Below are 14,468 nucleotides of genomic sequence, written 5' to 3'. Positions count from 1 at the left end.
TATATACATGTTTGTATGTATGTATTATGTATATGTATGAAAAATCAGAATTCGAGTAACTCTTCTGAATCTCTCACACATCTCGCTCATTCAGTCTCTGTCTCTCAGACTAATGTCTCTCTTTACGGTTCTTCCCTATTTTTTTCCATCTTTCTTACTATTAAATGCTACGCTCTACCTCCAATACGCACACACATACACTCTTACTCCTCTCTCTCTCTCTCTCTCTCTCTCTCTCTCTCTCTCTCTCTCTCACACACACACATAACTTACCTTCTCACTCATATTTCTAACTTTCTCTAACTTTCACTCTATCTGCTTCTGTTTTTTCTTTTTCTGGCTCTGCATCTTAATCTTCTCTTTCTGATTTGCCATTCATTTGCCTATGTTTCACCCTATACTCTATTTGCCTATTAACTCTCTATCTAAACATTATTTGTCCTTCTTCCTTCGTCTCTCACTTACTTTCATTTTCCTCTTCATTCTTTTCTACGTTCTTTGTCTCCCAATACTCTTTTCAAACTTTTCTCTTGTCTTTCCCTTGCTCTCTCCTGCTCTCTTTTTTCTTTTCACTTTCTGTCTCTAACACCACCGCTACCTCCACTCTTTTTTGAATTTCCGGAGTCTCTCCACATTTCCGTCTCTCTCTTCCTTTCTTTGCCAGTTGTAGCCCACTCTAATTTCAACCTATTCTGCACGGCGGATGTTTGGTCCATCAATAGAAACGCAACCGTTCTTTTGACATCATAATTTCCCTTTTCTCTCTTTCTCATACGTTCTACTCTCCCCGCTCCCCCTCTTTCTCACTCATTACTCACCCTTCATCCCTCATCTCCTTTATTCAATATGACTTCTATTCTAACCACTGCACTACACTTTCTCATTTACTCTCATATGCATTCTCTTTTTCCTTTCTGTTCTTCTAACGCATTCTTTTTGATACGCTGGACTCCATTTTGACTTCAAATACAACAAATCTTTTGCTACCTACGTTGTTATTTCAGTTGCACTTTACTATTTACCCTTTCTTCTCTTATTGAGTTGCGTGTTCAGTAAACCTTTTGTTTGTGCTTGCAACCATTGTGCAAATTCGCACTAGGCGTAGTCTGATTGTTACAAAATGAAGTCAAACCGGTTATCAAATTTAGTTTCTTGACACAACCGACAAAAACAAGCAAACAAAGCTCAACACAATCATTCAATAAAACGAAAAATCCTGATGTTACATATCTGTGTAATAATTAAACGTCAATTTCTACACAATCATTCAAAGAGATATGAGTGAAACGAGCTATAAAACATTTTGAAGTTTGGATATAGTTTAAAGAATAATTCCTTACAATGGTACCAGGCCACTAATTTTTTAAGAAGTGTGTGTATAAGTAATTAAATCTAACCGACAGTCTGACTGGTACTGGAAGATTCAAAGCATAATTGACGTCGGCGGAATTTCAATTCAGAATATAAAAAAGGATGCAATTACATAGCATGATGTATTTTAGCCCTGCACTCTAAGGTTTCTGTCGATGTACTACCATGATAATGATGAAGACAGTGATTCTTGTTATGTTTCTACAGGGCCAGCAATTTTAGGAGGATAAGGTTAATCGATGAAATCGAAGCCATTACTTGAATGGTATCAATCAACGGATCTGTTGATGTCCATGGTGCCCTTCGTACTTCCGGGGTTGATAATATACTGCACTAGTAAAGAACTGGAGACGATGTAATCGACTAACTGCTTCCTCTGGAAAATTGCTGGCCTGGGGCCTAAATTAGAGCAAAATGTATCGTTGGAGCGTGAGATAAAAATGACTTCCATGTTTCTTATGGCTTTTTACATCATTGTTGTATTTTTATGTTTCGATTTTAACTAGCACATATAATTAAGCACGAGGTACGTTCTTTCTGTACAGAGTGTATAATGCTTTTGAGAAACGCAAACACACACACACACACACACACACACACACACACACACACACACACACACACACACACACACACACACACACACTTATATTGTTTTATCCTCTTACATACAGGTCTTTATTTTTACTCCAATTTAAAATCTGTTATTTACCCGCAATGTTATATTCTGAAGCGTTTGCATATGTGCATGTATCAAAGCATCCAGTCAGTACATGAAGTAAAATGCTACACCATACACAAAAATTAGATACGATCATTCGAAATAGGCGTATAATAGAAGACTAAATCATGCATTTTGCTAGCTGTTTCTTATTTTTTGAGATAAGTGCCCAAAATTATGGTGGCTCTGAGAGAAATGCCAAAACAATCGAAACCGTTTCAGAATTTCTAGCACAACAGGATTTCTAAGTATAGCAGACAGTTATTTTTTTTTTTTTACTACGAATTTCACGTTAACAATTTTTGTGCAATAAATAAGTTTCTGATGATTGTTTTTACACACAGCACAATGCAACACGCTATAAAACAGTGGAATGTAGTATGAGGGAGATTTTGTCTACTATTTCTTGCCAGTTGAGTGACAATGTGAATGAAAGCTCTGTCGATAACATCACATGCTTTGATATAAAGCAAACATGAATATCACCAATGTTCCTTTAGTAAGCACTAAATAACGAAGTGATGATAAGAATAATGAAGCAACTGAACGCCATTTCATATGGATGTTGCAAACAGAAATGTGATAGATTTTGAAGCTGCTAACATATATTCTTATCACTTTTAATGGTATTTCATTATTTCAATGTTTTTCAGCAGATGATATACTCTCCAGAACATCATATAGTACCAACTAAACTCTCTCGCATTGACGCAAGCTCAAGAGAATTGAACTCAAACGGCCAGAATTATTCGGTTTATCCAGCACCTTTCAACACTTTTGTCACAAATACCTCAGCAAACGATGGACAAAAAGAATATCAAAGTATCAAACAAGAAATACCATTACCTGGGTCCTTGACCTCACCCGGCGGCGGCGTTGAAGCACACACAGGTTCCAATTACAGCCCTCCTGTTGGTATGTACAGCAAACTTTTCACTTTTCTAGCATAGGGACGCGAAAGCGACAACAATAACGAAAAGTAATCTCTCCAATAACAGTTCTTTCTTTTTTTTTCAATCCAAAATCTTGTAGATCTTTGTCGCATAGTCTGCTTCGAAAGCAACCATTTATGTAACATTTATGTATTGCCTAACATTTATGTATTGGCTTGGTGATGTCAGTAGTATGAATTAATCCTACACCCACCTCGTTTGCATTACTGAATATAAAATCTTTAATCACCAATAATTCCTACCGAAAATCCCTCCGTTAGAACCATGCTACAGCAGTGACCGTGACCACAAAATATTCTTTCGGGAAATATGTACCTAGATACTGCAGATTACTTTTTTCGTTTGCTTGTATGTAACTGATTTAATTCTATTATGTATATTCCAAAGTCAATTATTATATTCTTTGAACGAGTTACTTTTTTCCTTCTTTCTATTCTTCTTCTTCCCCAAAGACAAATATATCTATGCATTATGACTTCTCTCTATTTTATAAATTTCTAAACAATTTTTCTTCCAAGTTTAACTGTTTTTGCTTTACTTTCTACCATAATTGTATCATAATTTATAGCTTTCTCTGCTTTTATAATTACTTCATTCCGTGGAGTGTTGTTGAATAAGTTAAGGGTATTTCAATATATTCTTGTAATCCATTTTTCTTCGAAAACAAGACCTTCTAAAATCCTAAGCCGCTGGAACACAGCGAATGATTTCGTCTTAATAAAGCAATTTAAAACGAGAATAAACTAAAATGATCTTTGGTCGAATGTGATTAAAAAAAGAATGCACTGAAATCTTACGTCATTACTGTACTTCTTCAAGCTGCAGCGTATTGTTCGACTTAAGGCTGCACCACATCTTATCACCCAGCAGTGATTGAATATTTCTATAATTTTTTTTACACAAAATAGCTAAAATGTATGACTGACTATAATAAAATTTGATCTCTTACGGTGGAGAACTGGCTTGAGTAAAGCATTCAGTATACTCTCTGCTCTTAGAAGGGAACAATACGGTTGGAAATTAATGAATACGTTTGTAGGGTAACATACTGAAAAATGAAGCTTCTTATTGTAGAATAGGTGCATATGAAAAAATCTAATTTCTCATTAAAGAATATCAATAAATGAACATATATTTATGCGTGCTCATACAATTGTACATATCAGAAAATCTATTGAGTAACAATAGTTTTGAGTGTTCCAAATTGTTTCACAGCAAGATTTTACATATCTTATTGGAGGATAATGAAATAATGTCACCTATCTTTAAAAAATAAACAGAGCTGTTTTTGGTTAATGGAATCCCTGGCAGGTGAAACTTTAACGTCAATCTGATTAGCTTACAACTTCTTAAAGCTACTTCTTTTTCTCGTTACTCCGTTTTAAAATTATATCTTTTTCTCTCTCCTATTCTTGCCTCTTTTCTTTCCGAGCTATTCTTCTCAAATAATACAACATTGCTAAAAATGTTTTCTATTTATTTGCGAACAACAAAGTTTCAGCTACAGGGATTTCTTAAATCAAATTAACGCAGCAGGCCTGTAACTACACATTACAAACTAATCTAACACGAAAACATAATCTTCTCTTTCTTCTTCTTGTCCTTGTTATTTAATGTGCTTTTTCACATGCATGCTATTTATTTTTCAAAGTGTGGGAGTATATTAGTCATGGAATACATTCAAGTAGACTTCTCGCCTAGAGATACGAGACCGTTTCGGGCAAAGTTTCATCTAATAATACCACTCTATATTTTCTGAAGTAATTAGATTTATTTTCTTGACTACATCTTTTTCAAATTGCAGTAGTTGTCATTATTATTGACGGAGTCGTGAGCAAGGTAGAACAAACAATCTATCGATGGTTAGTAGTTCGCGACATAGCTTCAATTCCTTAGCGATAACAAGTTACTTCTTGTGCACCGATTGTATAGTCGGAAAAAGCGCTTAGCTAATAACATAGCACTTTCTTGGGTTTCTCTTCAGTAAACCTTACTGCATTCAGTTTACTTGGCTTTTGGGAATACCAGATATACCTTTTGGAGGTACCAGATATAAGAAACTTGTCAAACTGGAAGCAGATCCACTCTAATGTCATCGAGTATCAAGAGTAACTTTTTTTTAATGTTAATGATGCTGCTGCTGATATATATATAGATACAATGGAACGGTTTAATGAAGTAATGCATTTGTTCTTGTTCTTTCCAAACTATTTTATTAATACTAATTAGTCATCTTCTATTTTAATCTATTTACAAAAAAAAAAAAAGCAAGAATTATATCTTACATAGCACCACCCTCAAGCTACATAAATGTACCCTGCATTAACCCGTTCCTCAAAATAATTAAGTGAGCCTCTGGAATTTAACAGTTTTCATTTTGATTTCTTGAAAGTGTTGAAACTGAATTAGTAATGAGCTTCGTGGCAGATTAAAAGGAATAAAGAAGCAGCAACAAAAATTAGTGTGATGATAGCGTTAACACCAAATGTTTGACGCAAAAAAAAAAAAGATAAAGAAAATAGTTTTAAAAAATTGCCAGACATATGGTGATGGGTTAAACAGTTAGATTGAGAATATGAGAGAGGAGGGTGTTGTGGTGGGAGACACAACAAGTACATTAAACTTTGCTTTTTTATTTTAAGCAATTAAAACATACGGGAATATAATCTTTTGAAAAATCAGACTCATAAAAAGATGAAATTCATTTGATGCAAACTTTATGGCACAAAAATAAATGATAAAAGATGTTTATAATTAAAACACAAGGTGGTGTAGATAGCCAAATATTTCAGCGCTTGTCAAGTTTGTTATGAAAACTTTTTGCGTTCAAATTCCACCGGGACCAACTTTGAATTAAATCCTGCTGGGTTCAATAAAATGAATAGTCGAAGCATCCTCTGCTGGTCTCTGTCCTTCCTTATTTAATAATTACAACAATAATTAACAGATATCTATTCATCAATAATGATTATTGTTGATGGTGAGTGCCATAAAGGAAATTGTTTGAGGGAATTGGATGTGATTTCTTAATGGTTATAAAACCACTCCCTTTTGAAAATGCATCATCTATTATAAGAAATCAATAGTTATGATTCCGTGTAGGATGGAAGATTAAAAGTCTAAATCGATCAGACTATTTCATATAATTGTTTCTATTTCTACTATACGTATATTCTTCGGTGGTACATATCTGTATCCTTTGAATTGAACTTGCAATCTTTATTAGGGTTACATAAATTTTAGAGGAGTTACATATCGATTGTTATAGTAAACTAACATTTTTCTCTTTTGGCTCTAATCTGGTAAATCCCTGAAAATGAGAGCGATTTTACAGTCAATTGTTCAACGAAGATGTTGATCTTGGCTCGAATTTTCATCGTTTTCTTTGCAAGTAATATTGAATGTAAAGTCTCTGAAGCTTGATAACCACATAGCTTTTGCAGACAACTTAGAAAATAGAACTGTAGAAACGAGTTACTATTAAATAAATTCTGACGAAAGCGGTGTAGATTATTTACACGATAAGAATGGCAATAATGTGTGTTTAAGTTTATTTCCTAACCTAAAGAGTCTTCTTGTCAAATAAGAGCAAGATAAAGGAGTAGTAAGTTTTGGCAATATCAGAAATTATCTTTCAAAATTACATTCGTGACCTTGATGTGTCTTTGTAGAAAATCGTATAATTGTTCGCAAATGATACTGTATCGAGTTGCGGATGTTCAGATGTGGGATCTTAACACTACATTTCGCCACCTTCAGTGTTACAGTTTCTGTACATTTCTAATAAACATTTCTTGAATTTGTAAATATGTGACTTCTTTAACAGCCCGAATATGTATAAGAATATTATCTCTTGATCTCGTTTCTCCTGCTGAGTTTCGGTGCCAAAGTAAGTGGCAGAAAGAACTATTTGTGATCTTTTGATATGTTACAAATTTAGTAATAATTTTACCTTTTACTCAAGAATGAGAGCATGGTGAATAAATATTCCCTGAGCGATTTCGGAAGACAAAAATTCTTTATGCTTACCAGTAATTTGGCAACCCACACACAATCTTTATAGCAGTTGAAATGATTTGCTGTTGTTAAGCCCCAGATCTATGATACAAGACATTCTAATAAACATTGTAACTCGAATCTATTCTGTCATTTAGATGGTACAGTAAAATATGAAAGACATTTGAATACCATTTAGAAGGTTGAGCGGCTTTGAGGAAGTTTCTTCGGAAGGATAGGTCATTGCAAAGATTTTATGAACAAAATATATTTTTGAAAAAGAGTATTTCTGAAGATAACCTGCTCTTTACTTCTGATGAACAGTAATTCTAACATATTCTATAGTCATGGTTTTGTTGCTTTCATCAGCCAACTGATGTTTTGCAAACAACTTGCACATGTAAGTGCTCCCAGTCGAAAGCTCTGCATACCGGATGCCAGCAAGTGTATGGGGCCATCAGGAGAGAATGCGTTTCGGAGCCTACCTCTCGACGGCATCATTGCACACTCACTGATATGAGAACCAGCTTGCTAGATCAACTAGTTATCAAATAAAGCTCAATATTCTAGACATCGCTCGTCGTCTCTTTGTAACCAAATCTAGTGGCTAGCCTTTCCCACTGTGGAAAATACTTCGCTTTCCAGCCTGCGTCTTCACATTCCGCGAGGAGGTTTACATAGCGGTCAATCTTTTGAGCCCGAGCGGCGTCCATTTTGACTTCATGAGGAATCGTTAACTCGACTAGATTCACCACTTTCTTTCACACCACATCATAATATCCAGTTTTTCGCAACTGGAAAGGGAAAGAATCCCTGTCACCCTGCTAAATCTGTAGCCACCTGCCAATAGTCGCTCCACTTTCCATCACTCACAGGAAGTTTCTTCTTATAACGGATCCGCTGTTCTGGGCACACGAAGATAACGAAATCTCTGATTGTTTCTTTTTCATCGGCTTTTCTCTGTTGATGAGAGCAATTTGGTTCTTTATAGCATTGAAGATAACCTTAAGGACCAGGTTGTGTCCCCATGTATATCTATGCAATGCTAATGAATAGTTGGAAAGAATATGTTACAGTGTTCCGGCCTTTCCGCATTTGCATATATCATTCTCTGAGGCGTTCCAGATTTGTAGGCAAGACACAATGTGAACGAATCAGAAAACGTAGCCCAGATGTAGTCCCCCGCCATATCTTATTCCAACTTATTTTTCTCTCAGCAACATTTTCCTTCCATCTCGGCATCTGTTCTTGTTGGATCAAATGAAGCTCTCTTCTCTCTGTTTCCCTTGTTTTGACACTGTTGTTAACGGCAGATCTGCGTTCGCTCCGCATCATACTTGCAAACGGCCTGAACCAATCTGCGCCGAAACCAAGTCCCTTCCGATGAATTTGCGTTGCGCCCACCATATTTCGGTGTTTAAGAGATGACAGAATGTCACTAGCCTCTGCCTCTGCTTTCCACTTTTGGCCGTTTTTACATCTGGTGGATTATGCCTGATTTCTATGTTCTTCGACTCTCTCAGCATCATCACCGTTCGTACCTTCCCTAGTTTACAAATTTCGATTATTTGATGCCTGTGGTAACTACAACGAGCCTCTTTCAAGATAGAGAGTTGAACTGTTCGATATCCGAGGTAGGCCAAACCAAGACACATTGATACTATCAAAATAAGTCTTCATTAACGGTACCCAGAAGACAATCCTATGACAAAAGAAAGACACGGTGAAGTACCGGGGTTGATTTAATCGATTAACTTCTCCCTAAAAACTTGCTGGCCTTGTGCCTAAATTAGAAACACTCATTTATTACGATTTCTGCTTTATTTTAAATCACATTATGCAATCTGAAAGTAAGAAATATGATTTGGATAATGTGTCCCGGACTCACTAAGTGAGAAATATAAAAAAAGCAAGATAGTCATGGCTGGAATGGCTTTTATCAAAGCTGATTTGAGGCTAAATAACAACCCCAAAGAATTATCTAGCTGTCTGTCACTAGAATCAAATTCCTCTTTCATTTTCTTGGCAGCCAAAGATATTTTGGTGTCAGAACAAGTAGCAAATGATCTTCTCCTGTTTGGCGGAAGTGAGAATAATATACTGACAGTCCACTTCGTCGGGTGGTCGCTCGGCCAAGTCAGTTGTTGTTCATTATTTCATTCTTAATGATTTTAACAGACTTTCCTGAAGCTGAAAATCTTTTCTATTAGGTAGGAATCCTTACATACAGATATAGCAAGTGCCCTTCCTTTTATTCTCTATGGCCTGTCTGTTGGCGGTTAGATGTGTTGACTGGGCGGAGGGGTGGACGGACAGTCGATGTGTAGTTAGACGAGGTAAATAAATACTGGCGAAGTAGTCATTTGATATATATAGGAAAATATATGTACATGTTATATATTACATTGTATATGCTGTATATATATATATATATATATATATATAAATATATACGTGTGTGTGTGAGATGTGTGCGTGTATACACACATATATATAAGGTAAATTATATATATACATGCATCTTACTACAACCGTGTAATGTAGAGTGTGCGTGTGTGTGTGTACACAAACACACACACACACACACACACTCTCTATATTACACGCTTGTAGTAAGATGTAAGTCATCTCTACATCAAAAAGACGACTATTGATTCGAAATGCAGTGAAGCGTAACTTCTACAGCAGTGCCAGATCCATCAACTTGCAGATCAGGGACATTGAAGTAAAAAGAGAAAAAATTCCCTCACCGCTCCCTCTCCCAAAAACAAAATTAAAGAGAAACACCTAACAACAAAAATTACTCAGAAAAGAAATAGGTTCCTCTTTATCCATCCCCTTTGTGGTTTTTGGATGTACCATAATACATGGCACCAGAGTCTCCTCTGGGAGTCCTTATATCTTCAAGACTTTAAAATTATTTTTTTCATTTCCTTCTCACTTTTCTCGTCGTTTGTTTAAAATTTGGTTCTTTGTTTGTCTTTCCTTCATTTTGGAGCGATGCGGCATCTTTCTACTTTTCTATCCCGATTTCTTATATGTCATGATGAACATAAACATAGGTTTAAAGAGAAAGAACGGGGAAGGTGTGTTGAGCATCCTTGAATATGATGTGTTTGTATCGCACGTTTTACATTTTAAGCGCATGCGCTTAAAATAGAAAGGCATTTTTGTAGTTTAATTACGTGTGTGTGTGCGTGTGTGTTTCTGTGCTTTGGAATGAAGAGTACATGGCTTAAATTGTTTCATTTATGAAAGTGCAGGAAAGACAAATTGTTTATACAACGCTTTATGAAGAAAAATACTTTGGCCTAATTTGGAGGAGAGCTTACAATAGTGAATTGCATGGAAAGCTTAACCAATATTCTTTTCTCATCACAATAGTTTTAATACTAATGTTGATATTGATAGTTGGGTGGTATTCTATTTCGGAATGAATTTTGCAGATGTTCTCGAATACTAGAGAATAAATAGTTCCCTCAGAATTAACTCGAATTATTTTATTTTGTATACTTGTATTTGTGTGCGCACGCGCGTGATTGAAAAAGTGTGTGTGTGTGCGTGAAAGAGAGAGAGAGAGAGAGAGAGAGAGAGAGAGAGAGAGAATTTTACAACCAATCCCGAAACAATTTACAATTAATTTCAGTAATCAAAATTCCTTTGATCCAGTTGCCATCACCACCATAATTTAGAGATAAATACATTGTTATATGGGTCACATTATTTTATCATTCTGCTGTATAATTTTTGTATTTATATTCGTAACCTTGAATGCACAATCATCATTTCAAGTGAGGCGGGGAATGCATGAAGAATAAAACACAAATATATGGGGGTGTAAATAATAACATCAGAATTCTTTTTTAAATATTGAAAGAAGCATGGTTTTATTAATATTATCATAATTATTTGTGCTAGCTATGAGTAGAATCCTTAACGTAGTTATTTGAAGCACTAACATTGCTCAATCTACTGATACAAATATTTTTACAGCAAAAATAATTTTATTTTACGTTCGAAAAAAAAATCAACAAAAATGACGCAAAAAGAATTCTTTCGAACAAAGTATCAATATACTTTATAAATACTTGTTGTTGTGTGTTGTTGAATTAAAAAGCAAAATTCATCCAATTTTATGTTTTCTGTTTAAGCATGTATTTATAAGGAGTAAAGTATTTACATCAAAAAATGCATGCTTATACATTCATTCTAAACTTGAGTATAAAGACTCTTGGGTAAAAACTGAACAATGAAACAATCATTAATTTCTAAAATTTACATATTAAATTCGCCAAACTTCGAAATTTAAAAGAAAAAAAATCCAGCCTACCATTCTTGTCTTGTAAAAATATTCAAATGAGTTATTCAGCGACCCATGAAAGCTATAATGATTATGCTAATTAAATAAATGATTGAATTCAAAGAATAATGCATAATTTATTAATATTATAAAACAGTAAGTAGTTAAGCTTGTAACTGATGTGCACCATTCATTATATCATATACAAATTGATATTAGATGATACTTGAGTTGAGAAGATAAATTCAAAATGGTTGTCATATTTTAAACTACATATTATTTGTGTTTTATTTTATTTTATGTAATTTAGAATATAAAAGATTTCTCTCTTAACCGGAGAAAGATGTTTTAAATATCATCCCAAAATGTCTTTGAGATAGATTTAACAAATATAAATATCAGCTCTGCCTTATTTCGTGCAAGGATTGCATATCAGAGCTTGTTTCTTAGCCAAATACAAATATGCCTTTGTGTAGGAAACAAGATCTCGTTACCATGAAGCTATTACATTTAAGTCTAGTTATCAGATAAGTTTTATAATGAATTACAAAAGTGATATGGACAAATTTATTTTAAACATGTTTCTTGACTGTTTTTTGCCCAAGAGTGTACATTGTTCGTAAACTTATGATTATTTCCTTTCTGACTAAAGAAAATTAAAGAAGCAATTGATGTAGTATACGAAATCAAAACTGAGATCTCTATTCACCTAAATTCCTTCTTGAAATAATGTTACAATGTTACGTAGAAAGTCAGAAAGGTAATATCTTCGTTGTGTTAGTTTGTCTTTTAGTCATGTTTGGGTTATCGTCCTTTTTAAAGGTTAGTGCTTTGATACCTCAATGATTGCTACATAAACAATATTTTCAAATCTAACAAGTTAGGATGTTTTTGTTGTCTTTTTAAATGCATTTTTTCGAGTTTCCTTTGATAATCTTATTATTCCAGCAGATAACAGAGTAGTATCCAAAATTAGATTTAGAACACATCATTATCATATATCCATACGAATGATGAATCCTACCCGATGAAACATCAAAAGTCTCCTCTTTCTCACGCCAAATTTACTTTGCGAAATATTTTCCAATTTAGTCTATTATTAGTTTCGTCAAATTCTATTCACGGATTCACATAGTTGTTAATGAATGAATTGTAAAGGAGAACACTTATAGACAAGTACTTAAAGTTACCTTTTTCTTTTTAGTCGCGGCATTTCCTGACTCACTAAACTCTGTTAGTCTACCTGTTGCGTTCATTTAGCATTCGTGTACACAAAATATTACTTGTAATATTGTTAAAAATAGGTTCTTTTATATTGATATGCAATAGCAAAATAGCATATGTAGCACTGCTGCGAAGTGAAACTTGCATGAATGTATCCTAATTTTGGGGTAAATTTTTTGGTTCTCATAACTGTTCGTTCAGTTCACTGCTGTCATAAGCCGAAAGAAATAGCCATTTACAAGATGGGTAATGTGTTTTAATTTATGCATACAGAATATTAAATTGCATTTAACTGTTAAATTACAATTTCCAAATCACTAAAATACGAGCCGACAGGAGAGTGTTTGCATGGTTGCTAAAAATAAGGCCAAATACATCTCAAATTGCACTAAATTATCTTAGAAAAAGGACACATTGATTAATGTAGAACTAAACACACCCTACTAGAATAGAAGATGGTGTGTCATGGTATTAATGTCCTTGATCAAAGGTTTGCTGGGGAAGAGATATCTAGAGGACTAAATGACAACTAGTACTCCAACACAATAATGTGTGCGCGTGTGTTGCATGTCAGTATTTTGAAATTTTATATCATGGTACTAATAAGAATTTCGAGTATATAGACGGTTTTATATTCCCTTGCAAGAATATAATGTATGTATGTATGTATGTATGTATGTATGTAAGTATGCGTATATATACGGGTGTGTGTTGTGTGTGTCTCCTATTGCAGGTCCAGGCTGAGCAATACTTCGTGAGGAAATTTGGAACAGGCAAAACTGTGTGAGTGTTTGTTTTTGCACACATACTAATTGACGTTCTCGTAGCATAGCGGTTCCGCAAAAAAAACTGATAAAGTAAGCACTAAACTTAAACAGAATAAAAACTGGGGTCGATTTGTTCGACTAAACTGTTCATGGCGGTGCTCCAGTATGGCTACAGTCCAGTGACTACAACAAGTCAAAGAATACAAAATAATATATTCAAATTGGTATTTCAAAATGTTTTAAAGTTTATTGATAAAGCTTATAAATATGTATAGAAAGCGTTAACTGATTAAATTACCTTCAAAAATAGGAAAAATAACAACACTTTGGTGTCTTGGTGGTGAAAGATAAATTCAACTCTGGTAGGATTTTTTAAGTCAATACGTCGAGTGAGGATACATGATATTGACATTAATTTAGTTTTACATAGATACATTCTATTATGAAATGATAAATTTAAAAGCAATTAAATAAATTTAATAAATTGAACTATCTGCTGGAATCATAAGATATTTTCTTCTGTGGAAATTATTTTGTGGTGAAACATTTTGGACTGAATTATGATGCAATACGTCTTTTTACATATATTTATATATGTTTTTCATATGTTTTTTGTAAGTAAAATCTTGTTCTGATATGGCTATAAACCTCTTTCTGCACTGCATGTAAGATACCTGCTTTTTTTGCATGGCATGCTTTGTCCCCTTTGACAACAGTCAATAGTGGTGGTAACGGCGGCAATTCCACGAACACTCTCACAGCAACACAGTCTTCATCCAAGCAGCAACTGAACAGAAGGAATGGTTCCAACATTGAAACCACTGGCTCCCCCTCGGGTTCCGTGGTTTCTAGCAACTTGACTGAACTGAAACCTGTGCAGTCTTATCCTCAACAACGCTTGCCTTCATTCGGACAATTCACAAGTAAGAGATGTCTTTACCTTCCTGATTTGCATTTGCTTGCGCGCTGATGCAAGAAAGGAACTAACACTAACACCATTTAGAGTACGAAAATAAGTTATGCTTTATCTATCTCACTTTTTATTTAAATTTCATTAGTAGGTTCTAAAGTTCGCGAAAATAATTCAAGATCAAATGTTTCCTCATTTCTCTCTCTCTCTCTCTCTCTCTCTCTCT

At 34.4% G+C, this 14,468-nt stretch overlaps 1 protein-coding gene across 1 annotated transcript in view; it reads left to right on the top strand.

The window, feature by feature from the left end:
• Positions 1–14,468, top strand: part of LOC106868936 (paired box protein Pax-5) — a 261,351-nt gene that overhangs the window by 214,669 nt on the left and 32,214 nt on the right. The window contains exon 8 of the mRNA XM_052968470.1: positions 2,749–3,007. Coding sequence (XP_052824430.1) covers positions 2,749–3,007 — 259 coding nt within the window. The remainder of the gene's footprint in view (positions 1–2,748; positions 3,008–14,468) is intronic.

Source organism: Octopus bimaculoides, chromosome 6 (genome assembly GCF_001194135.2).
Source record: "Octopus bimaculoides isolate UCB-OBI-ISO-001 chromosome 6, ASM119413v2, whole genome shotgun sequence".
In the NCBI taxonomy this organism is placed as follows: Eukaryota; Metazoa; Mollusca; class Cephalopoda; order Octopoda; family Octopodidae; genus Octopus; species Octopus bimaculoides.
Note: the sequence above shows the minus strand (reverse complement) of the source record. Positions and strands in the feature narration are given on the sequence as shown.